The sequence below is a fragment of the Buteo buteo genome, chromosome Z (genome assembly GCF_964188355.1).
Source record: "Buteo buteo chromosome Z, bButBut1.hap1.1, whole genome shotgun sequence".
Lineage (NCBI taxonomy): Eukaryota > Metazoa > Chordata > Aves > Accipitriformes > Accipitridae > Buteo > Buteo buteo.
Window position 1 is genome coordinate 56,380,641 of NC_134204.1, and position 25,741 is coordinate 56,406,381.

The 25,741-nt window shown below is 39.0% G+C and overlaps 1 protein-coding gene across 14 annotated transcripts in view; it reads left to right on the forward strand.

Annotated features, from left to right (window-relative positions):
• PIGG (phosphatidylinositol glycan anchor biosynthesis class G (EMM blood group)) overlaps positions 1-25,741 on the forward strand; it is a 92,187-nt gene that overhangs the window by 10,305 nt on the left and 56,141 nt on the right. For 12 of the 14 annotated variants that reach the window (XR_012648965.1, XR_012648966.1, XR_012648967.1 and 9 more), the window contains exons 6-9: positions 62-274; positions 5,327-5,544; positions 8,236-8,517; positions 18,439-18,896. Coding sequence is in view for 5 of the 14 variants with exons in the window: in XM_075020506.1 (XP_074876607.1) it covers positions 62-274; positions 5,327-5,544; positions 8,236-8,517; positions 18,439-18,896 (1,171 nt within the window). In the remaining 9 variants the exon portion in view is untranslated. Of the gene's footprint in view, positions 1-61; positions 275-5,326; positions 5,545-8,235; positions 8,518-9,472; positions 10,515-18,438; positions 18,897-25,741 lie in introns of those variants that run through there. The other 2 variants (XM_075020511.1, XR_012648973.1) reach the window with 2 other exon arrangements.

Consider the following 25,741-nt stretch of genomic DNA (forward strand, 5'->3'; position numbering starts at 1 on the left):
TGAATTACTGTTTTCCTCTCTCTTTTTTTTCTTCTTTTTTTTTTTTTTTTGTTGATTCTAGGTCCACTAACCCAACCTGGATTTGTGCAGCAAACTGATTTGGCTAGCACGCTGGCAGTAGGTCTTGGTCTACCAATTTCAAGAAACAGTGTTGGGAACCTTATATTGCCAGTTGTGGGAGGCAAGACAATGAGAGAACAACTACGTTTTGTGCACTTGAATGGGTTCCAGCTTAGCAGACTGCTGCAAGAGAATACACCTGCGTATGAAAAAGGTAAATCAGCTAAAAAAAAAAGTTACATATACAAAAGGAGATTGTTTATAACACAGTTTGGGCTTTTAAGTTCAAGAGTACAGCGTGGCACTGCAAATTAGCCATTCAGTTGAGAGCAGTGTTCGGAGAAATGATACTGAGTTCAGTCCTTACTGTAACCTACCTGGCACACTGCCTCTGAATAAAGTTTTTTTAGTGACCATTACTACTCCTAGTAGGCAAAAGAGCGTAAATAATGATGAAAGAGTAAGATTAAAGTAAAACTGCCAGTGTAGTTAAATCTCAGTGGTTTCATATCTGCTATTTGTGAGGTATCCTACATAGGGCACTGATCCTGAGCTATTTGGAGGAATAGCACAATGAAGTGAATTTTCTAGTTCAAATAAAAAGGTGCTTCAAGTAAACCTGTGAAATAATTTAGGATAAGTTATCTTTTTATTTCATTCTTAAGTATGACTTTATTTGGATTGAGAACCTAGAGAACTGCAAAGTTGCTTATTAAAAATACACATATGTGTGCATGTATATATATGTGTATGTGTGTGTGTATTTGGAGGAAAGAATAAAAAAACAAGTGGAAAAAATAAACCAAACCTAGCAAAATGTAGTATTTTGTTAGGAAGCATGATATAAACTGCAATATAAGTAAGCAAGTTAATATGATAATTATGTGAAAAAAATTGAGTCAGAGAATGAAGGAGAAAATTTTACCATGGACTTTAGAAGATGTTATTGTCTTAAAGTGACTGTGAAGCTTGAAGTTCTTGTCACTTGATTTATGATCTGTTGAATCATTAAAATAACTGGATGAGAATGCAGAGCTGTGTTACAGCTATGAATAATTAAAGTGGGTAACAATGTAAAGTTTAGCAAGATGATCACTGTAGGTCAAGAATTAATTATCTTTCAACATCACGGCTTCTAATCTTAATTAAACCCTGTCCAGGAGTCTAACAAAACAAATGCTGCTTATAGTAGGAACATGTCAATAGCAGGACCCATGCTCCATATATTCTGATTTTTTTCTCTGCACATATTTCCTCACTTAACCCATTTGTGTCAAGTGAGGAAACTTCCCTTGTTGGTGGAGTTCAGGATATGGTCGTGTTACTGAAAATTCCAGCACTGTGTTTTGTGTTACACAAAATTCCAGCTTTGGGTTTCTGAGCGAGCTCATACCTCAGTGTAAGGTAGGCAGCTGTGGGTATCTAGTAATGCTTCCCTCATGTTCTGAACTTCTGAACATGCATCTAAATGATGAACTAGGATTGTTTCTTGAAAGGCACTTCACAGTGGAATGAAGAGTTACACTTGAGAACGCGCTGGATGTTGTTAGTAAAATGAGCATCCACTTTTCAGTTTGAAACTAATCCTGAACTTGTATTACATGCATGTGTGTATTGAAATAATTCGATTGTTAGCGGGAGATTTGTATATTGAAACTGGAGAAGTCACTTTTACATTATCCATTCTTTCCGTATATTTATAATTTTTTTTAAAATGATTGCTGCCTGTGACTGGAACTAAGTGAAATTGTTATCAAACAGATGCTTGGGAAGCATAGCCATTTGCATGTGATAACAATGGAGGGGGGCTGAAGCAGAAATTGCTTATGTAATACTACACAAGTAAACAGTTGCCAGTGCTTTGGGACACTTGTAACTAGGCAAGCTCGCTTTGGATTTTGCCTTAAGTTTAACTTGTCTTGTGAATATCCAATGCAGGAGTGACTTGGAAATGTTACCCACAAGTTACCAAAATGCTTCTTCAACAACCCAGTCTATGACCCTTCTCATTTTTCACTTACTGCATACAAATGTGCCACTGGACAGATATCATTGGAGTTCTCAAAGGAAATTTGGTAACCGTGATCCCTTATTCCTTTCTGCAGGATCTTTAAATCATTCCTTGTTATATATCAGCGATAGAAATATGCATGTGACTAAAACAGTCATCTTTCATAACATCGACAGAATAGGTTTGGTGGGCAGCAGCATGGAAAGAGGTAGATGAGAATGAAATAAAAACGCTAAAAGGAATGAAGAAGTAAACAGGGCAAAAAAGCATGAAAAGGGAGCAGAACAGGAGCAGAAGATGTGGAGAGAATTTATTTAGATTTCAAAATATAACTTGAACTCATTTCAATGTTCTATTTAATGAAATAGTGTTTTGTCAAATCTCAGTTTGATTAAAGCTTATTTTAGGTTATCCTTTATGGATTTCTGGATTTCCTCAAAAGTATGAATATTTAAATATTTCAAATATATTGGAAGAGGAACTTTCTAGGGAATTCATTGTTCAAAGAACTACCATAGGGAAATGAAAGTCTCCATGTGCACTGGCAGCTATCTTGATATACAGGTGTTTGCTGCTGGCTGAATTGTGCTCTCTAGCAGATACCTGCAAGCCTCCTGCATAGCAGGATCAGCATGCTTTGGAGTCTGTTCAAAGTCTTGGGAGACCAGACTGGACATTTTGAGTTAAACATTGCTTTCTAAAATTCTTGCTTTGAATTCAGCCTGTAGTAGATCACAAAGTGTCTTATACAGATAAGAGACTTACAAATGATAAGCACGATACTTTCATAACTGTACAAGAATTGTCAATAGAAATACTTCATTCATCTTCATTCACTTGAAATAAAATTTTAAATGTTTCTGGACTTAATAATGTACTTTTGCTGAAAAGGCTTAACAAAGAACGCATTGGTTTTTTTCCAAGTCTGATACACTGTTGATCTACCAGGAGTAAAAATGAGCTGTAACTTAAGTCTTTGTGACACCAAACTTACTTCAGTCATTGCTTTAACCCTTGTCATCTGAAACTGTGCAGCAAATGTTTTACCCTACTTTTATCTAAGAAGGTAAGGATTGCAAAATGGGAAGATAACGATAGGCTTACTATATAAAAATTTCCAAATTGGCATTTTTGCCCTTAAGTTGTCATTAACTTTCAAGTAAAATCACGTATTAATGTGAAGTGAAACTAAACATTTATTTCTAGCAAAAAATACAGATATATGTGAATGTTTACACAAAGCATGATGTCCAGTGAGATACAAGTTTCTGAAAGTTATACTCTTGCTTTCCTTGTGTTGTCAGCTGAATTTACATTGTGATTGCTTACTATACTCAATGAGCAATATTTTAAATATCATATGGCGTATTGGAGTATGGGGTGATGCAACTATAAAATGAAGAAGGAAAACATGTCTTAAGTGCTTTCAGGAACAATGCCATTTTCCACATTTACAATAAAACACAGAAACTGACCTAATTGTTCTATTTTAAATAAATGCTCTTGAAATTAAACTTATATGAAGTGAATGGAATGCTCTTCAGGTGCATGTAGGACCCACAATAATAATTTTGGCAGAAATTGTTTTATTTTTTTTTACCTTTATGCTTGTAGTGAGTGTTTACATTTTTTTCCATGTAAGAACAAAATGATGTTCTTCTGTTTTCACTTGCAGAATCTGGTTATTGTCACAGCTGAATATATCTTTTGGGGAAGCAAAAAGGCTATCAAGGCTCAGCTTTTTGCGCTGCAGTTTTTTGTGTAAATGTTCAGTAATAGGAAAGTTGATGATGAAAATCAATGGTAGTTGATGGGAGATTAGTAGAGTACTTTCATGTGTCCTTTGAATCAACTTAAATCGTCTCTCCACACCTACCCTTTGGTGTGTATGAATGAGAACAGTTCGTGTAAAGTTAAGGATTCTGTGGAATAACTAGTGAGGGGAAATACAGGTAGGAGAAAGGCCACTGCAGCTGTACTTGCAAAGGACTTCTAAAATGTAGGATTTGACTGTTTCCTTCATTCCTGTGTCTCCTGTTGTCCTCACTCAAGCTTTTAAAATAAATTTAGAGGGAATAGAGTAAGGCAGACGTGTTTGTACAGTATAGGAGAAAAAGAAAAGAAACCATAATGTCTCTGTACCTAGATAAAAAGTGTACTCACATTAAAACATGAACCCACAGAATTTAATGGCTGATCTAAAATTACTTCCTTCAGGGACACAGTGTAGTGCTAGTCTTGTCCTCATCCCCAGTTCCAAAAGCAGACCACAGTCTTCATATGTGTTGTCAGTGTTCACCTGCAGTCCTGTTTACAAATGTATTTACCAGAAGACTTAATCAAAACTACATTTCTACAAGAAAATATTGACTAGGCATGGGCAACGGATATGTGTCCTGGAGGTTGGTTTTTTTTCCTGAGTTTTTCTTAATTTATTATTTGTTTGGTTTTGGTTTGGTTTTTGTTTATTTTGCTTCAGGTCAGAATTTTTTAGATGTAGATAGGCCACCATGAAATAACCTTCTGCCGCAAGAGTCTGGCTCCCATAGGTTGGTGGCAGCATCAGGGTTTCTCTCTTTTCATTAAGTTAGACTATGGGCCATCCTTACACTGTAGCAGAGTTACGAACTTTCACTGCTGAGGATTGCTTTGCACCAGCTTCATAGTCCAAATGCCTGAAGCCAAACTGTGCTCTTCAGCTGTTAACTTTGCTATTACTGCTTCAAAATCTTGCATCCTGTGTCTTTAACTTTGTGTTACCAACTGACTCTCCTTAGCTTTGCAGCAAAATTGAGGTCCCCAATACAGTGTGTGTGTCCTTTGGTGTTTCCTCCAGAGATCAGCTATTTGATCATTTCCCCCTTGGCTTGTACAATATGGCCTGGATAATGAGTGGCTCCAATGGAAAACATGACTTTTTTTCAGGATTTAAAGCATTTTGATAAGTTTGTCCTGGAAATCTTTTGTAAGAGTAAGTGGATGTTTTAATATGTTTGTTACTTTTAGAGGTCTTGACATTTTATCAGGTTAGGGATTAATTGCTTTTATTCTGAGTAACTGGCTCATTATGGTCTTGCTGCAGGAAAATAATTTAGCTTTCTAGGTGTGAAAAAAGTTTCAACCCCCATAGCAATTTTTTTTTTTTATACTATACAAACAAATTTAAAAATACGATCACATCTCTAATTAATCCTCCTTTGTTCAGGGATCCTCTTACCTCTTTTCTTTTCCTTTTTTTTCTTTCCTCCTCCTTAGATCCTGGCTATGAACATTTTAAGATAGCAGAAAAGTCCCATGGTAATTGGATCAAACTGTATTTAGAGGGGAATAATTCAGAAATACTCTTAAACCTTGGCAAAAAGGTCCTGAAACAATATTTGGACGCCCTGAAGACTCTGAGTTCTTCACTAAGCAAACAAGTGGCACAATATGATGTGTATTCGATGATGGTGGGGACTGTGATCATTATGGAGGTACGAAAATACACCTTTCTATGAAAAAACTAAGTGCACAAATGTGAAAGTTTCTGGGTTTTGACTACTCTTACTGGTCTTTAGAATTACCGAGTATGAACTCTTAAGAGTTGGCTGACTTTCTTCTTGGATGAGATTAATATTCTTTTTAAAGTGTAACTTGGCCCTTAAAATGATTCAAGAGAGCTTTTGATAGAAGCTACTTATGTTTTGATGTAACTAGTTACAGTAAATATGCAGATATGCTACAACTTAAGTAACTCCCATATTAGTTAACCTTCTACTTTTTGAGTAGCATTACTACATTAAAAAAAAAAAAAGTCTGGCAAGTAAGTTCCTACCTGTTCCTCTTTATCCAACAGTGAGTGTAGCTGCTTGGAACAGGCAATAACTTCTGTGGGCAATTTCCACAATTCCAAGAATTGTTCTTTGTACTGATAGGTGTAGAGCCCTGAAATAAATACTTGCTGTAAGGTGCTGGGTTGCCATTTTGTATCTCATGTAGGAATAAAGATAAGATATCCCATGTCTGGAATTATAAGTGGTTCTCTGCCATTGATATTTTGGGCAAATCTTAAATGCTGAAAATATCCTCTGTGGTAATGCTTTGAGAACCATGCTGAAGGGATACCATGCCTGGACACTGAACTTTTATGCACAGAAGCTTGCACTGGCGTTTTAGAAGACACAGGTGTCAACTTTTGTAATAATAAGCTTTGTTCCCTAGGATGGAAATACCTACTACAAGCTTAATTTAGTCCTTGCATGTGTGTGGTGCTGTACAAGACTGTGTAATTGCTGTAGTACTGCTCCCGTTTGGTGCCTGGAATGGGTAACAGTACATGAGCAGCTATTTAGTATTTGAGTCTCCTTTGTCCTGGCAGGACTCTATGCCTCGTCTCATATGCACAGCTCTGTGTGTGCAGAGTACATCTGAAATGGCTTTCTGGTAGACTGCTCAGTGGGGTTTATCACTCTGCTGACCACTTCACAGGACTTAGTTCCACAGTGCCTTTGGGAGATGAGATGGTAGGTTCTGTTCCCACTCTACAGATGGCAAATCTGGAGGTGGACAAAGCTTAGCACAAACTTGAAGTGCTTGTATTTCTTTGTTGTTCCTTTGTTTTGGGAATGTATGCATTCAAGCTCTTGACAGTTACTTTGGACCTGAAGCATTGGATTTCTTTTTTTTCTTGAATGCAGTTGTAGGTGCTTACTGTTTCTACAAAACAGATCTTGGGTATTTTGCTCAATGGGCCTTTATCAAAAGAAACGTGCAGCTACTAACCATGAAAATTTTGGTTGAGAAGAGCTTGCTCAGCATCACTGGAGGACTTGGTGCAAAACTGCTGGAGCTTTTTCCTTTCCCCAGTGCAGTACTCAAGAAACCACCTTGCTTTCCAAAGTCTTTTTGTCTCGATACGTATTTTCCACCTTCACTGAATAGATAAGGGTAGGGAGTCTCACAGGTGACTTCAAACTACACCATGCTATAAATGCCATTTATCCTGTATTTCAGATGAGAATACCTCTGGGACATGAGCTGATAACAGTGCGTTTACTCAAAAAAGCTAAATTTAGATTTGTAGATAACTACAATTTGAGCATTTTCCTATCATGAGTGCTGTCTTGTTTTATTTATAAGTGCTGTGTTAAAAGGCAATACCTAAGCCAGTTTGATACTGTGAAACCTCATATTTTCATTACCAAGTGAACTGTGTGAAGTTGAATATGAAGAAGAAGGAAGACTAATGCAGTGCATTGGATTTTTTTGATCTACTTTACTATACCTCACTGTATTGTGGGAAAAATTTTAGGCAGAGGTCTTCACAAGTGCCAGTGAAAGATTACAGGTTGGCAATGGTTTGATACAGTTGTTTTTTTCTTGATTTGTTTTAATCTTGCCCTAGCACAAGCTGATTGAGCTCAGTCTAGTCCTTGCTCCATCTGTGCCCCTTGCAAAGTATTTTAGCATGCGGCTGAATTTTCCCTTTACTTGTAAAGGTTTGCACATGGGTAGCAGAAATTATTCATGATATTATTAATCTCCACTGCTACAGTTACCTGAGAGGAAACTTGGAATTCTGTCTGATCTATGTGCAGGTTAGAGCAAAGTGAAAGTAAAACCAATAAATCAAATTAAGATGAGGAGATGTGTAGAAAAGAAATACCAGGAGAAATCATACACTTGTGTGATAGTATGAGAACTTACACATACACATAGCTTCCCAGACTAGGGAATCTCACACATTGTGAAATAAATAGCCTTTGGCAGAGTCTGTATGTAACTTTAGGCATTTACAGGTGATAAATAATGGGTCAAATTTGTTTGCTTCAGAACTATTTTGATACTGGGAGTTAAAGCTCTTACTTTTGCAGGGAATGAAGATCATGCATGTGATCAGTTACCACCGGTGAGGAGGCACATGGCAATTTATTAAACTCTGGTAACTTGTGTGCCCAAGCCCTTAATAGATGAAAACATGATCTTTGATTCTCCCATTTATATGGTAATATCTTACTGGGGATAAAAAATCCAGCATAGTTCTTCACAGGTTTTTTTTTTTGATGAAGTATGTAGACTAGCAGAGTGATGTGGATGACGACAGTATGATTTTTTGTGTGAATTCTCACTGCATGCTTTAGCTAACCCCAATTCTTTAAGTATTAATTCTCTATTTTTTTCCCTAGGTTCTGCTGCTGCTTTTGCTCAGTCTTCCAAAAGCCCTGAGCAGCCAGGCAGAATTTGAAGTATCCCTGTCCCCTCCACTGTTCTCTCTGCTGTTTTACTTGATGTGTCTGATGCTGTGTGCAGTTCACGTCATTGTATGCACATCGGCAGAAAGTTCATGCTATTTCTGCAGTATGTCCTGGTTAACAGCAGTTGGAGTGATGATGCTGATTTCTGCACTCATGTGCAGTATTTTATCTGCCATTGCAAAGATCTTTGAGAATTCCAGACCTCCACTGAAGGTGAGAGCATGTGTTAATTAGGGTTCAAAATGTTTTGCTCTTCATGGCATACTTTCAGTTATAAAAGTTTTTTGTGTGTGTGCTTAAAGAAATTGTTACTTGTAATGTGATTTGAATAATTTAGAATTGTAATTGAACTGTGGTGTGTTCACTGTGGCATGATACCGATTGCTATAATGAAGATCATAGAAGTGCTTATTTTCATGTTACTTTAAGAAATGTTCTAATTAGTGTAAGTTATTTTGCAATTGATTTTATGAGATCAGAAACAGTTACGCTGTGTATAAATTTTATGCTGTTACACAGTGATGTTTCACAATTGCAGTTAAAGCAAGATGTATGATATTTTGCAACAGCATGCACTGGTGATGATCTGTCCTTTCCCAAATACCACAGACATGAATGCTCTGAGGCTAGTAAGAAAATACTTTGCCAGTACCCTTTCTTATATTGGTATTTGTAATGCTTTTTTAAAAATAGTTTTGAAACTCTAACAGAGGGAGCAAATCTAATCTGTCTCTTCTACTTTTTAAGTTAAACTTTTTCAGTTTTCTAAATTTAGGAAATTGAGTTTATTACAGTCTTTGGAATGCTCAGAAGTGTTCTCAGTTGTGTGAGCAGTTACCTTTTGTAAAGTACTTGATGAGTTTTATTGTTGTATTGTATAGAATTCAGGTAATTCCAAGGAAGTAGAATTTGCAATGTCTTACTCTTCTTTCACTGTGAAACTTATGTGCCAAGAACTGTCAGCCACACCATAAAATCAGCTTCTAGCTGTTTTTTTCTGATGCTCGTTAGTCATATCTTTCAAAGGTCTCTGAAATTCAGTAACTTTAATGCTCACAGCGCTCTATTCAGTGCTGCAACCTCTATGCAGTACAGTCCTTTGTCAGTCTGGGTTTCTTTGAATCGTGTTTGGGGTTTTAGTACCTTTTTTTTTTTTTTTTTTTTTTAGTGTGTGACAATGTGTGGCAAGTACCTTGCTTCAAAGATATGATGACATATTCCTTCAGGCAAAAAAGCAAACTTTCTGACTTAGAGAATCATTTAATAACGGCTATTCTTTATATAATTCAGAAAATTCACTACTCCTGAGTGGAGATTAATATTGCACTCTCTGCAACTATATGCTGTAATTACTGAGCTTAATTATAAATTTAAATTCTTACAAGTAAGTAAGACTGCTGATTTTTATTATTCAAACTATACCATTTTATAATTTTGTTTCTGTAATTTCTGTGTTTGTGTTATTCCTTCTTGGAAATGCTGCTTTTCTGAGAGAAGCCTTGGACTAAAAGTAATGCCCTTCTCTCCTGAGCACAGCCTTTTTTCTTTTTTTCCTCTTTTTCAGTATGCTTCAGTGCAATTAATTTCAGTGTATTCAAAATGATTAAAAAGGGATTTGCTGATAGAACATGGTGTTTCATTCTTATGTTTATATTTATCAGCCACATAAGATTTAGGTTTGTCTGTTGATCATTTAGATAGACTAAAATAGAGTAACAAGTCAGCCAGCAACATCTGCTTAATGAAACCAGGGAAGGAAGTTTCATCTCGGGTATAGCTGCTAACAGAACAGTCTTTGTAAGCGTAAATCACAGTTTGCTTTTGGTACTGAAAATTTTTGTGTCAAAGTAGTGTTAATGTTTTGCTGCCAAAGCTAGTGATGCTTGTGTAGGTTTTTTTTAAAGCCAAATAAAAGAAGAACATAAAATTAACCAGTGTGAGTAGAGAGATATGCTGAATGAGATGTCTAGTTGTACAGTTTGTTAACAGTGTTGGTACTTAGGGGTGCGTTGGTCTTTAAATGGACTCAGTTCACTTCTGCCATTTCTGAGTTGTTCTACTTAGGGCCTTTATTAGCTCTCTGTATTTTATTGTAAACAAGGTAGAAATTATTCTTAGAAAAAGTAAAAGAATATGGTCTTGAAATAATAATTAATGATCCAGTGTATTCTGTAGAAACTTAACATTTACTTGTGTGATAATAAACAAAGACAACTATGGAAGACAAGCTCATTTTTCATCTTAATTGTTACCAGTTTTTCTAATTTTAGCAAACAGTAAGAACCTAAAAATGATGACTGTCCAGACCTGTGTAAAATTTACAGACGTTCCACTTCAATAGAGATGAGAGCAATGACAACAGATTATAGCTTTCTCCGCCGGGTTGATAATTTCAAAGAAATTCAGCCTGTCTGTGACCAGAAATCTTTCTTATATGGCTAGAGATGAGTTAATTCCTTGTGAAACCCACTACTGTAGGAGTAACTTTAAAGTAACTTTTTGTGACCCAGGAAAAATGCTTTCCTGCTAGGTCAAAGACTGGAATCTAGGAAGATGCTGCTATTCCTTGGCTATTACTAACTTTAGAATAAGCTGTTACCAAGTATTGGTTGACAGGTATGAGCTTTGCCTTTTTAGTTTGGCCTGAGTCTTAGGGTTTCATTCCCATCTGTTCTTGGCATGTTTTCATCCTTGTTGGTGAGAGACAGCTGCTGGTATGAACAGCTTCCTGCAGGTGGCTTATATATTGCTAATACAGCTGCTCTGTCAGTGATCACAGCAGCAACTGCAAAATGTATCCTGGTATTCAAAACTTGAGTTGGATGGAAAGGCTTTTCTTATGAAAGGAATTAATTGCTAGCTCCCTGATGGAGGCAAATAATTCCTCAAGGAACACATAAAAAGAAGCACGCATATAATCCATGCTGTTCTATTTTTAGAATTAATCTTTCTGAGGAAGTTTAGAGGAGGAAGTGCCACTTCCATACCTGTAATCTGTTGGCCATTTCTGATGATTCCACCTGGTCGGCTATGCCTAGGGAGCAGAGACAGGAGTATGTGTGAGAAGTCTTTATCTATCCTTTCTGTTTCAGTTGTGTTCCTTCTCCACCCCTGCTTTGTCTGTACATCTGCCTTTGAGGACAAACTGAGCAAAACCCAGCTGATTAGAAATTACATCCAGGATACTGTATCCAGTTTCATATCTTTGCCTTCAGCACCCCACATTCTGCATATGCAAGATGGCTGCAGCTTGAGCTTTCTCCCTGGTTGATGTTGGGGCTTTAGATCCTATCCCCTGTTGCTTGAAGAAGGATGTTACAGCAGCAGCTTGTCTCCTTTTCCTCTTTGGTACCAACTATGAGACCATCTGGAATTCAAGAAGTGGAAAAAACCCCTTTTATTCACAAGTGAAACTTGGTGTCACTGCTGATTACACTTTTGTCACTTTAGGACAGGGATCAGTTAGTGTTTCTTGGACATGAAGATGCTTATTTTCATGTCACCTTTGAAAACATCTCCATTTGGCTGTAGTGGAATAGTTATCAATTCAAGCATTCTTCTTGGAACTAGAAAGGTGGGGGAGTAGCTGAAATTGGTGCATACATGTTTTCTGGAGTTTTACCTAGCTGGGACCTCAGGACATACCAGCAGATGATCAGATCATCTGCTTCAAGTTGATAATATGTGAATTAGGAGGTTTTCAGCAACGTTTTCCGGAAGCTTTGTATGTTTGTTTGTTTTTCCAAGGCTGGGGCAGATAGGAATAAAAAACCCTGGATTCTCCATTCCAGGTCTGTCTGTGATCATATTCCTACCTGAGACATGTCTGAAAATGTGGGAAGCTGAAGTATGTCTTAAAAAGTGTAGGCAATAGTAACGCTCATTGAGGCAGACATGACTTTGTATCCAGACCTGTAGAAATCCGTTTTCATCATTCCATCCTTAATACTATTCCATAGGTGGCTGGATTGTTGGATGTATATCTCATCTCATCAGTCAGATAGGCTTTGCTGTCTCTGTTCAAGTTCCAAAGCAAGCTTGAAATATTTTGTAGATTTAGTAAGTTCCTCCACTCCATGTATAAAAACAGTGACCTGGATTTGATTTACATTTTTACCAGTCTCAGGGCTGTTGCAGAATGGTATGGTGGTTTTTTTTGCAGGTGGCTGCTTATACAAAGATATTGCCTGGAGAATGTGACAGGAGCAGTGAATAATCTGGTGTTGCTTGCAGTATGGATGTGAGAGGTTATTTACTGATAACTGAGGCACAAACACTGTAATTCACAAACATTCATGTCCCACCTTCCATCCCCTTTTCCAATAGAATACCTAGACTTTGGGGGAGAAACTGGTTGCCTCTATATGCTGTGTGTTGATCCTGAAGGGCCTTCTATGTGAGTTAGGAGTATTACTTATGCTAAAATAACTCTGAATCCAAGTGTCTGTGACCTGTGTGTCTCCACAGCGCAAATCTGCGTAAGGGTACCACTTCTGAAAGAGCTCTGAAAACCTGCTCTTCTGACGGCAGAGGTAGAATCCTGCCTGAATCAGGGTCTTGCCAGTTAAAAAAGCTAAAAGCATTTTCTAAGCTCATGCTATATGATAAAACGTAGGTATTTTAAAAGTAATTAAGATAAGCTTTCCTGTTAATGGCTTCAGAGCTTTTTTTCTTCAAATTGTTTCCGTTCACATCTAAAGATTTCTCTGAAGTGCTTCTCATTTGTAATGCTTTTTTTCCACTGTGGCTGAATATAGAAACTGATTACCAAGTTCATGAATTTTCGGAAGACCAGTGCAGGCAGTGTTAGCATCTGCTTCCTGACTGTTATTTATAGGTTCTGATTACTATGTTTCTAGCAGCACCAGTCCTTTCTTTTAATGACACTTCAGGCTTTAAATAGTTCTGCAGCCCTTTATTAATTCCAGAAAATCATCAAAAATTTTAACTTCTTGTTCATAGCTTCACTCTAATTGCTTGATAGTTGACCTAAGTACAGTATTTACCACTAGTAGTTGTATCTTTTTTTCCTATTTCTGATAGAAACCAAAACGAATAGTCTTTTTGAAACAGAACACAAAAGTTAAAGCTTGTCCAATACAGCTTTTGAGAATTTGCATTATGCAGAATTATGGTGGTTTATTCATTACATAAAAAAAAGTCCCTCTTTCTGTTTATTTTAAAATGCCCTGTTATTTTAAAATATTTTTGTTTTTCCTCCTCGGTGTGATACTCTTACTGAATTGAACAATGAAACATTTTTATGCAATTGTACCTAAATTTTTTTTTGCATTTTTTGACTTGGGGAACAAAAAAGGTGATTGGATGATGCCTTTACTGGGTAGGTTTCAAAAGTGATCCCAAACTGCTGTGAAAATGTAGGAGCAAGTGTGGTCTGTAGTACTCTGTCATAGGAAAGTTATCATCATTGAGAATCAAGACAAGGTCTTTGAGCAGAGAGCTCAAATATAGGAGGGGAAAAGAATGGTAAGTATTTAAATTTGGGGTGATGGTGAGCATGGAAAAGAAAACATTCTTCATCTGAAAAGCGATTGTGAAGTTCCTTGGGCATTAACTACGGATGGTTAATTTTTGTGCAAAAGAACTTTGCTCTCAACCATACAGAAGACACATAATTGGAATTGGACCCAGAAGACAGACTACAGGAGGTTTGATTTCAAAGTGAAGAAAACAAGTTTCATGGGCAGAGATACATATACTCCATTGTTTATGTACTGGCACTTCTGCAACCTAGCAAGATACATTCGAAGATAGGGCAAAGAGGTCAGTTTCTGTATTACTTAATCACTAATGCTGTTGCATCAAATGTTAAAGCTACCTTGGCTTGAGACATTTTAGGCTTAAATTGAAAGCCTGGCATTTATAAATTTCTAAACCAAAGATTCTGTATTAAATCTGTTTGCCAAGATAGCGGTGCAAGTCATAGGAGTCTTTTAGTACCTGGAGTGCCTGCTGAGTTCCTGAGGGCTGGACATGTTCAGCAGCTAGACAGAGCTGTGAATATCAGAGTAGGACCCACATTTCTGTGCCTGTAAACCAGATTTGAAAACTAAGTACAATCTAAGTAATCTAAGGTCAGGCTGTATAAAAAAACTGTAATGATGGCATTCCTAATAAGGCACAGCTCATATATGAGGGATTACCAGCAAATTTAGAAAAAAATGATGAAGCTATTTTCAGTATTTCTTAGATCATCAAGGCTCAGGACATTATAATTTGCAGGATAATTTTTCATTTTGCATAGTGATTAACTCTGGTCTGAAATGTGGTTTATCAATAAATGCCATTGGGCTTTAATCCTTTGTGAATATAAGAGTAAATTTTTTCTCTTTTCACTGGAGTTGTTAGAGTCAGACAAGCAGGGAGGAAATACAGATTTCTGAACTGGGACATTTCACACACTATCATTTTCATGAGGCTTTTGCACGTTCCCCATAGATAATACATCACTTCTTCAGTTTTCTTATCAGTGCTGACAGCAACCAGATACAAGAGAGCAATCCTTATATAGATTTTACGTTGTGTCTTATAAAGAAGATGTATTGCATTGAAGACTGGTTCATTCTCATTTGTTGAGGATCGCAGATTCCTTTGTTTCTGCAAGCAGACGGTGCTTATGTGCTTGCTCATTATTTAGTTAGCCAAGATCTTTAAGGTCAGCATGATGGAATTATTGGAGTTTAAACTTTTTGTAGTTTGGTCATGTACTGTTCTTGTCCCAGCTTTGTGAATTTCATGGTCCTTGGTGTTTGCATGGACTACATCTCTACCTTGTTCTTTTGTTCCAGATACTAGCTTATGGTAGTAGAGTACTAAACAAAAAAGGAGTGGTCCTGTCGTGGTTTAACCCCAGCCAGCAACTAAGCACCATGCAGCTGCTCACTCACTCCCCCCCATCCAGTGGGATGGGGGAGAAAATCGGAAAAAAAAAGTAAAACTCGTGGGTTGAGATAAGAACGGTTTAATAGAACAGAAAAGAAGAAACTAATAATGATAATGATAACACTAATAAAATTACAACAGTAGTAATAAAAGTATGGGAATGTACAAATGATGCGCAGGGCAATTGCTCACCACCCGCCGACCGACACCCCGCCAGTCCCCGAGCGGCAATTCCCCACCCCCCCTTCCCAGTTCCTATACTGGATGGGACGTCCCATGGTATGGAATACACCGTTGGCCAGTTTGGGTCAGGTGCCCTGGCTGTGTCCTGTGCCAACTTCTTGTGCCCTGGCTGGGCATGAGAAGCTGAAAAATCCTTGACTATAGTCTAAACACTACTGAGCAACAACTGAAAACATCAGTGTTATCAACATTCTTCGCATACTGAACTCAAAACATAGCACTGTACCAGCTACTAGGAAGACAGTTAACTCTATCCCAGCTGAAACCAGGACAGGTCCTTAGAGCACCAAAGAAATTTCAAGTGCTAATCAATTTAGATGGGGCCTGGGCAGTTTTTCAGATTATGACTGTTCTTGTGCTAAATTTTTAGTGGTCCCCGTCCCCCCCCCCCCCCCATTATTGTTGTGTGTAACCTCATGGGAACTTTTTCATTGGTTTTTTGTTTGTGGGTTTTTTTTCAGTGAAGTGACTTTGGTGTAATATATTTCTTTAACAACACAAGAAATGGAGGGGATGTGAATAGGTGATAACTTTTAACTATCCTTCCTGCATTCTTTCACATACATCTTATAAAATCTTAATTTTGCAAAAGTTGTTTTCCTCAAAGCAAAATTCTTGCTTCTTGCATCAAGTGTGTTTGTTGTCCTCTCCACGTTACTTTGTCTTGCTTATTGAACAAAAATACATATGCTGCTGTCAGTAAATCTTAAGCATAAGTGAGACTTGCTTCTAAGATAGTCAGGGATATTCATATCGTTTACACCCATTTTCATGTTACCTGCTCTAAGATTAGTGAGTTTCTATATTCTTCTAACAAATGATTTAAACAGTTCAGGAATCATAGTACACTGTGCATCTTTGAATGTGAGTACGTTCTCTGTGAGATTTATCTGAATGAATATTCAAGGCAGTTTTTTAAAGTTTGTTCATAAGGTCAAATATAGGAGGATGATGTAGCTGAAGCGTACAGTTAAAGAAATTAACGTGAAAGTAGGTTCAGAGATCTTTGGTCAGAAGTAAAAATGGCATGCCATAGTTTCGATTTGGCTTTTAAGTTGTTGTTTATCAGGTGTTTAAAATACCGTTTTAAGAGATACGCTGTGATATTCTCTAATAGAGGAAAAATTAATGAGAAAATAAAATAGTAAAGGATGATTTTTGACAGTGTCTTTCCCAAAATGCTTCATGAGTATGTAACCCTATTTGCTAAGGCATGTTAGGAAGCCCCTGCTGGCTCTGTTGGCCTCCAGGGCTGGGGCATTTGTCCTGCCTTGCTGCTGGAGCGCAGCTGTGCATGCCCAGCCTGGGCCCCTGTCCCCACCTCTGGACTCAGACTTTGAGAAGTTACAAGTCCTTCCAGTCAGTGGCCCTGTGACCTCTCACACATAGGTGTGCACACTGGGCCCTCCAGTGCTGATGCAGATTTATAGGCTTGGTCATCCATGGTCGCTTTTCTTGTTGCTGACACCCTGACCTCTCTTGCACTCTAATCCCTCAGCTGCTGGCACCTCAGGCGCGCAGTCCCGATGGCCTGTGGTCCCCACTCTGGTCTCTGGCATGTGGACTCTCACGCGCTGCAGTCACTGGCACTACAGGTGCATGGGTTCAATGACCCATAATCCCACTCCAGCTGCTGGCATTTACTTTTACTCATTCTGGGCTCAAGTTGCTGGCCTGCAGGCTTGTCCCCAGTTACTTGCGGCCAGACCTTGCAGCACCCACAGGTGGGACAGAGAGTGGAGTTGAACAGAAAGATAGTTAGGAGAGGATTTAATGACAGGATAGATGACAGTGATCAGGCACAGGGCTCAGTCAGAGAAGCACACTGACTGGCACCTGCTTATACGTGGCTCTGGCGCCTTTATCCTTCCTCCTCTCACTTTGCCCCCTGCCTCCAGCCTGTTCCTCACTATCCCCTCTCGCCCACCTTTGACACTTTCCTGAAGCATTGCTTAATGAGTTTGTATAGATCCACAGGCATCATCAGATATCCGTAAGAGTCATGTTCTGTCGATTCCCCCTTATCTGTTACAAAGTCCAGGCTGACATGCTTCAGAGCTATGCCTGTGGTTTCTTAATGGCCTGTCAATTAGTGGCTGAAGAGTTTTGGTCATCTTTATGATCTCCCTTCGTGCTTACTTATCAGGTTTGTGTCTGTGTGGTCTTTTTATGGTTTTCCCTGTTACTTCTTATTCCATGTGAGGTCCTTTACGTGGTAATGTCAATGAACCAGATGCTCTCATCTTCCACATGCTCTTACGTTCTCTTTTTAGCTGTATCATCTTCCACATGCCCTTACATTCTCTTTTTAGCTGTATCATCGAGGGCAGTGATGATAAGGCAGTTCCATGTAGCTGCTGTGAACAGGAAATCGAACTAATGGAGGCATTAGACAAAGAATACTATGGTTTTAGACAGGCACAGCATGTGAAGTAAATAATAGATGGGTAAGGTTTAAAGTAGATTTTATGATGAAAGACACATTTCAAGCTAAGCAAGGTTAAGGGGTGCCATCAGTCTGCAAGTAACTTATTAATTTGAGTAGTGAAAGCTGTCACTGTACTGAGTTGAGGGTAGCACACATTTAAACTATTAGAAAATTACCTATTATCTCTATCTCAAGTTTGATTTCTGCAGGATTTCTATTTTTACTTCTACAAATGTGCAACAGGGAGACAGCTTGTTTTGAACCTTCTGTCACAGGGTGGTAGGGAATCTTAATCTGTACAGTTGTGATGATTATTCATAGAGGGTTTTTTTCCCTTAAACAGAATGTCATTTTAAAATATGTGATTATGCAATGCTAGCAAAATAGGCTATACTAAAATGATTCTTTTATAAATTTGGGGGATTTGTCAAGATAGAAATAACTTGTCTCATTGTTTATTTTGTTTTCTTAGAGGAAATTGCTGTAAGCACACTATGAATGCTTAAATAAATGAAATTTTTATATACTTTCATCACTGCTATTTTTTTGTTTGTTTGCAGAATCCAGTTGTGTCCAGTTCCAGCTGGTCAGAAATAGATGTGCTGATTCTGGCTGGAACAATTGGCCATGTTTTGAGTTTGGGGGCAAGCAGTTTTATAGAAGAAGAACATCAAACCTGGTATTTTCTTATCAATACACTTTGTTTGGTGCTGTGTCAGGAACTTTGTAGGAATAATTTTCTTCTGAAAGAATGTGACCCTCAGCATAGCACCACAGTGAAACAAAATTTTGATAGTATTGGGGAAGCCTCTGAGTGCAAGAATATAGACATTCCAGCAGCATGTAATTCAAAATTGGGCAAAGCCAGCTCTTCAACTGAATTCATAAAAAGATCAGATAAGTGGATAAGCTTAGCAAGTCCATGGATCATCCTTATTTGCTGTCGGCTACTTCGATCCTTGAATCAGACAGGCGTCCAGTGGGCTCATCGGCCAGACTTTGGCCATTGGTTGACAAGGTGGGTATCTGATTTATTGTCATACTCTCTGTCTTATTTAAAAATTAATGTATGTTTCATTTGGTGAAAGGTGTATACATTTCTATACAGTCTCTGTTTAGAAAGTGCTGCAAACGTGCAAAGCAGGTAAACAGTGAAGTATCAAAAGGAATTTTTCACTGCTGTTTCATGCAGGAGTAATTCTTTGTATACTATCAATAGTTTATAATCTTTGCCCTATGCCATGACTTATCTAATTAATGCCAATTATACACGATAGGCTTATCAGAGGCAAAAAGTAAATATTTTCCATGTATAAGTCAACAGTGTCTGGTTTGGGAAATTAAAAATGGCTTAATAGAATTAAACCCTTGAAATTAAGGCAGAAGTTTCTGCTGAATTCCAAACTTTATGAAGTTGCAGGAGGAGGTGCTGCACATAGAATTCTTCCTTGTCTGTCATAGACATTTATCGTGTGGGTGGAAAACTGAAGGAATTCTTCAAGCGTCGTATGATAAACGAGAAGGGGAATTTTTTACAGCTTGAAGTACACTGGAGAAGGGCTTCTACTTTTTCTACTACCTTTTAGTATTGTGAAGAGCTACAGTCATTATTCAGTAATAAAAGTACTTGATATTTGAACTGTCTTCTGTACTTCAGCTAGTAGACGGAGAAGCAATACCTTGTGACTGGCTAGTCAAGGTTTTGCAGACAGCAGATGGGGAGGCTGTGCTGTGTAAGATAAAGAGATTTCTTGCCAGTGTCTTACAACATGTGGATGAAATGTCATTCATCATTCATTAAAAGCGACATAAGCAAATGAACTAATATGAGACTAGTTGCTTATTGGCAACCTCACAGATAAAATGCTAATTGCTGTGTCAGGCATGAGTGCTGAAAGACATAAGTTATGAGGGAGTTTATGGCATTATAGCAGTTGTTCTATCCCAAAGCTTTTGCCATGCATTCCGCCTCTTGAGATGCAGTAAGGGTTTGAGGAAGGGATGTCGTATTCCCAACATTACGTCCACGTGACAGAGAACTCCTTCATTTTGAGCTAAGCCTGTGTGTGAGTAGGATTAGGTGTGATTTGGTACGACTGGGAGGATTCTTATGATTAATCCTTAGCATCTTCCAAAGATTCATTTGCCCAATAGCTTCCTGGGCCAGATATCTTCTTCAGACTGTCAGCACTTTTCTTTGGTGTGTACTAGTGCCACAATGCTGTGAAACAAGGACTTAATATTCTTGCAGTTGAAAAATTGGATTTGTTTCAGAGATACGCTTTTGCTTGTATGGTCCCCCAGGAATGTTTACTGACACTTGGAAATGTTACCAGCCTTCTAAAAATTGTGTGTGCATGCCTGGACTTAACTTCCAAAGATCCTGTTTTGCTTAAGCATGCTCCCACCTCTGATTTCCGGGTGCTAGATATGCCTGTAGAGTAGCAAAACCTGTTATAGCCTTGGGCTGTGGGGACTCAGGGAGATAGCACAGGTAGAGCGTAGTCTGTAGCTAGAGCAGGTGCTTCTAGGGCTTCCTGATTTGTACCAAAAGCTGCGAAATCCTGTATGTCCAGCTCTAACACTATTGCCTGTCAGGAGCTTCCATGCAACCCACTCAGGTAAACCAAGGTTCTTTACACCTGTTCTGGCTTAGTCTGTTTTTTGTTGTTGGGGAGGGAGGGGGGAGAAGGGAGGGAGGAGGCTATTTTTGTGTTTCTTTTATTTTTCCTGTGAGTTGGAATTGGTGTGTTTTGCAGAATTCTTGTCTATCTTTGAAAACAACAGAGTCACAGGATCTGGAAATTATTTCGTTCAGTCCCTCTACTCAGAGCAGAGTGATCTGGAACAGATTGCTTAGATCCTTGTCCAGCTGGGTCTTTGCTATCTCCAAGCATAAAGACTCCACAGCTATTCTGGGCAACCTGTTCCGCCCCCCCTTCCCCCCCCCCCCCCCCCCGAATGTTCCTTTTGTTTAAAAATAATTTCTTTTATTTCAACTTGTGTCCATTGCCTCTTCTGCTTTTGCTGGGCACCACTGAGAAGAATATGGTTTCATCTTTTTTTAACACCCTCCACCTTGAATTAGGCTGGTAAGATCCATACTGAGCCTTCTCTTCTTGAGTCTAAACAGTCCCAGTGATTTGAGCTTCTCCTTGTATGACAGGTGCTCCAATCCCATCATCATTTCCACAGTCCTTCACTGCACTTACTCCAATATGTCCATATCTTTGTCTGTACTGGATAACCTGTAACTGGACCCAGGGCTGAGCACAGAGGAAGAAATACCTTCCTCAACCTGCTAGTAACGTTTTTGTAATGCATCCCCAAATGTTGTTGATCGTCTTTGCTGCAAGGGCACATTGCTGGCTGATGATCAATTCAGTGTCCACCAAGATGCTCAGAGCCATCTCTGAAAAGATGGTCAGCCCCCAATCTGTCCTGATGTGTGTAGCTATTTGTTCCAAGGTTCAGGACTTTCCTCTTCACCTTGTTGAACTTCATAAGGTTCCTGTTGGGCCATTTCTCCAGTCTGATGAGGTGCCTCTGAGTGGCAGTAGACCCATCTACTGTATCAACCACTAGTCCCAGTTTTGTATTGTGTGCAGACTTGCTGAGAGGGCACTCTGTCCCATCGTCCAGGTCATTAATGAAGATGTCAAACAGTACTGCTGTGCCAAGTCCTGGGGCTGATCCTTAATGACTGACCTCTGGGTGGACTTTGTGCTGCTGGTCACAACTGTGTGAGCCTGGTAGCTGGGCCAGTTTTTAGTCCACCTCGTTGTCCACTTTTGTAGCTTGGACTGCATCGGTTTGCCTGTGAGGATGTTATGGGAGACGGTGTTAAAAGCCTTGTTAAAGCTGAGATAAACAACATTGCCTGCTCTCTGCTCTTCCACTGAGCTAGTCATCTCATCACAGAAGTCTGTCAGACTGATTAAGTATTGCTTCCCCGTCATAAAGCCATCACAGCCATATTATTAAAGCTATCTGCCTCCCCCTTCAGTAAGGCTGAAGTACAGCAGCTAGATATCAAACCCTAGACTTCAGAATTTTACAGGTGAATTGCGCAGTGTGTTTCCCCACCAAATTATAGCCTCACATTGAGTATATTTGCTTGGGTCTTGAATATGAGCCAGCAGTGTGCCCAGGTGGCCAAGAAGGCCAACAGCACCCAGGCTTTTATCAGAAATAGTGTGGCCAGCAGAACTAGGGAAGTGATTGTCCCTTTGTCCTCGGCACTGGTGAGACTGGACCTTGAATACTCTATTTAGTTTTGGGCTCCTCACCACAAGAAAGACACTCAGGTGCTGGAGCGTGTCCAAAGAAGAGCAGTGAAGCTGCTGAAGGCTCTGGAGCACAAGTCTTATGAGGAGCAACTGAGGGAACCGGGGTTGTTTAGCCTGGAGAAAAGGAGGCTGAGGGAAGACCTTATCACTCTCTACAACTACCTGAAAGGAGGTTGTAGTGACGTGGGTGTCAGTCTCTTCTTCCAAGTAACAACTGATAGGACGAGAGGAGATGACCTCAAGTTGCACTGGGGGGAGGTTTAAGCTGGATATTAGGAAAAATTTCTTCACCCAAAGAGCTATCGAGCATTAGAACAGGCTGCCCAATGAAATGTTTGAGTCACCATCCCTGGAGGTGTTTAAAAGACGTGTACATGTGGCACTTAGGGACATGGTTTAGTGGGACTCGGTGGTGTTAGGTTTCAGTTGGACTTGATGATTTTAAGGGTCTTTTCCAACCTAAATGATTCTATGATTCTATGAAATGCATAGAAAAATAGCAACATATAGTCAGAGCTACAGCATTGTAATTGCATTATGTCACTAGGGAAGACTAGTACAAGCACTCAGAGTTGAAAGTGTTGCTTTTGTTTAAGGCATACAAGCTTGGCACCTTTACAAATATGTGAAGGTCTTCCAGAAACTTCACTTTGGCGGCTCAGTAACACTTATCCTACTTGTTTGGCTATAATAGTATATTAAAGGAGCTCTTGCCTTACAAGGCAAGGTACCTGCTGTCTTGCTCCTCCCCTCACTAATGGCCCTGTATTTTACCAGCACAGCTGTTGCTTTGTCAGTATGGTGAATTAAATCATTGAATAGATATGACTGGAAAAATAACCCAAGATGTCATGGGAAACTCTTGGCTTTCAGATGGATCACTTTCCACTCTGATTTACCCTCCAGCTTCACAGGCAAATGGGCTGGTTTAGTATCAGGAACGCAGGAAGGGAAGAGTGTGCAAGCCAGCACTGCTGCTGTTGAAATTCCTGTAGAAACAAAATGTGGAAGTATCTGCATTTTTTGAAGTGCTACAAACACAAACAGTTTTTTCTTTCTGCTGTTGTCAAGCATTCCTTACAAAAACCCACTTGCCTTTCAAATCTAATTGAGAAAGAAGCAACAATTCACAAATTCTACTTTGGGGGGCTTTAAAAAGATTGTGGAACAGTCCAGAGTGCCATGCCATGGCAGGATAAGAGGGTGTGTCATTGGGGCTGCCACAGTTCTGCCTTCTCCCTTTCTTTGGTGTAACTACTTCTCCCATGTTTAGGGAGTGGGTGAAAAAGCAGAACCCTAGCAGCCCTGGCACAGGTTGACTTGGGCTACTGTGGAGCTACATCCTGACTTAAATCAATGGAGCTGCTTTTAGCCTACCAGGAGAATATATTATATGTCACCATGCTGACATATACTTCAGTTGCTTTATAGGATTTAAAGATTGCCGAAATAGCAGTGTTTGAAGTGCACAGTTTTGGGACTTGAGTGATGGGACGTAGGTGAGTTCTTGGGTCTGAAATGGTTCACTGGACAAGCTTCGGAAAGATCAGTCAATAACGCAAATAAATCTTTGCACATCCTGTGGTTTGTAGAGTATCTGTGAATTCCTATTTGGCAAGCATGCTTGCATTTTCTTTGGTTGGAGGTTTTAATATCTTTGTTGCTTCTCCTTCACAAGAGAACAGTGTGGTAGAGATGTCTGTTTCCCTAGTGTTTTCATCAGGATTGAGATGATGTGTGTTCCTTATAGCGTAAATTAAAAGTTGGTGATAAGCTGAGTTGCATAAAGCACTTATTCCTCTTCCCAAAATGCCTTGCTAGTCTGTAAAGTTGATTGTTATTCTATTTTTAGTATGTGTTTAATTTGCATAGTTATGTCTTAATAGCGCATTTTTTAGTAGTAAGAAATCAGAACCTTGCTTAGATCATGTATACCCTTGTTAGTTTGAGTTAAAGCTACTCAGGCTTTTTCTAGCCAGCCTTCTGTTTTGTGTCTTAAGACAAACTAATGAACAAACTACCCTCTTTTTTTCCCCTTGTATTGACCTTTTAGATATCTGTGCTCATGGTCAGACATATTTTGCTTATCTGGACAGTGCTTAAGGGGCTCAGCATTTGAGACAGAGAGACTATTGTGCAGGTTTGTGCATGGAAAAATGTAAGCAGCAAACCACAGAAAATCAATCCAGCTATAGTGTGTTGAATTTGGCTACTAGGGATGCATTGAACAGGGGTGAAATATGGAAAATGTTCTTCGTTATTTGCAGAGACACTCTGTGAAGCCTACTGCAAAGGAAAAAAAAAATACTTTGGAGGAAAAAAAGAAAAAGAAAATCAGGGAGTAGATGAAGTGGAGGAGAACATGCAATCCCTAAATTTGCCTGGAAGTTGGATTTTCTTTTTAATTAGTTGGTATTCAGTTAGCTTCATTTGGCTGTTAATCTTGGTCAGAGCTGATACCTGGAAGGTGTCAGAGCTACTACCTGGCTCACTGTGGAAGGGGTGAAACTGTCTATGACAGCGTCAGCTTGAAGAGAAGGGACGAGAAGCAGTGCCATGGGAAGATGATAATATTTTCTTTTAATAATGTACTTAACTCTCCCCAAATGCCCTTCCACCTGAAGCTGGCATACCATATGACTCCTGTGTATTCTATTGTACATAGTAGAATGAAAGTAAACAATTAAAAAAGGCTTTATCCACATAAAATATGAATCATATGCACATTTATAATTCCTTTCACTCATATTTGCAGTAGTGGGGTGAGGTCAAAGCAGTGGGAGGAAATGTCTTCAATCTTCATTCTGATACCCGAAGTATGAAAGTGTAGACCACAAGCTGTTACAGGAAGAACATACAGCTGAAGGTCTCTTTTTCTCCTTCCCCCTTCCCTAGGTTCTCTCGGAAATGATCAGTTCTTCACTTTCAATTTTGTGGTTTGGGCAAAACCCGCTACATTTCAGCTGAGATCAGAGTGCCACGTTCATGCTTGTATTTCTGAGTAGAATATCAAAATCATTTAGAACTTTGCTAAATGGCTGGACTCTGGGTTGAGCAACTACAATCCTCTTTCAAAATAGATGCTAATTTAATATGCACTTAGCTGCCTAACTGTAAGAACCTTGGCTGGAAAACCTTGAAACTGTAGGTGATTTATGCTGACCTGACTTCACTTGCTATAAATTCTTTTATAGTTTCTTCAGCAAACTCTATGAAACACTGGAGTAGACTTTTTTTGCAACGAATTTACAAAAATCCAAAACAGAAATCACAGGACTATTACCAGAAAACCTGGACACAAGTTGAATATAAAACCCTTTGCTAGCAGTCAAGAATGCACTATTAGTGACTGATGTACATGTGACTTTGAACATACCCTTGCTGTCCACTGGGCCTTCATTGAGAATTTTCTATCTTTTGGCGGGGGTTAGAGTATGATTTCAAATGTACACTGTAGGAAATTGCAGCTGTTGGTGAGCATCTTCCTTTGATATAGCACCAGCAATTATTTCTTACAGGTAGGAATATTTTTTAAATTTTTATGTGTTGCTATGTTAGGTTTGCCTGCAAAAGT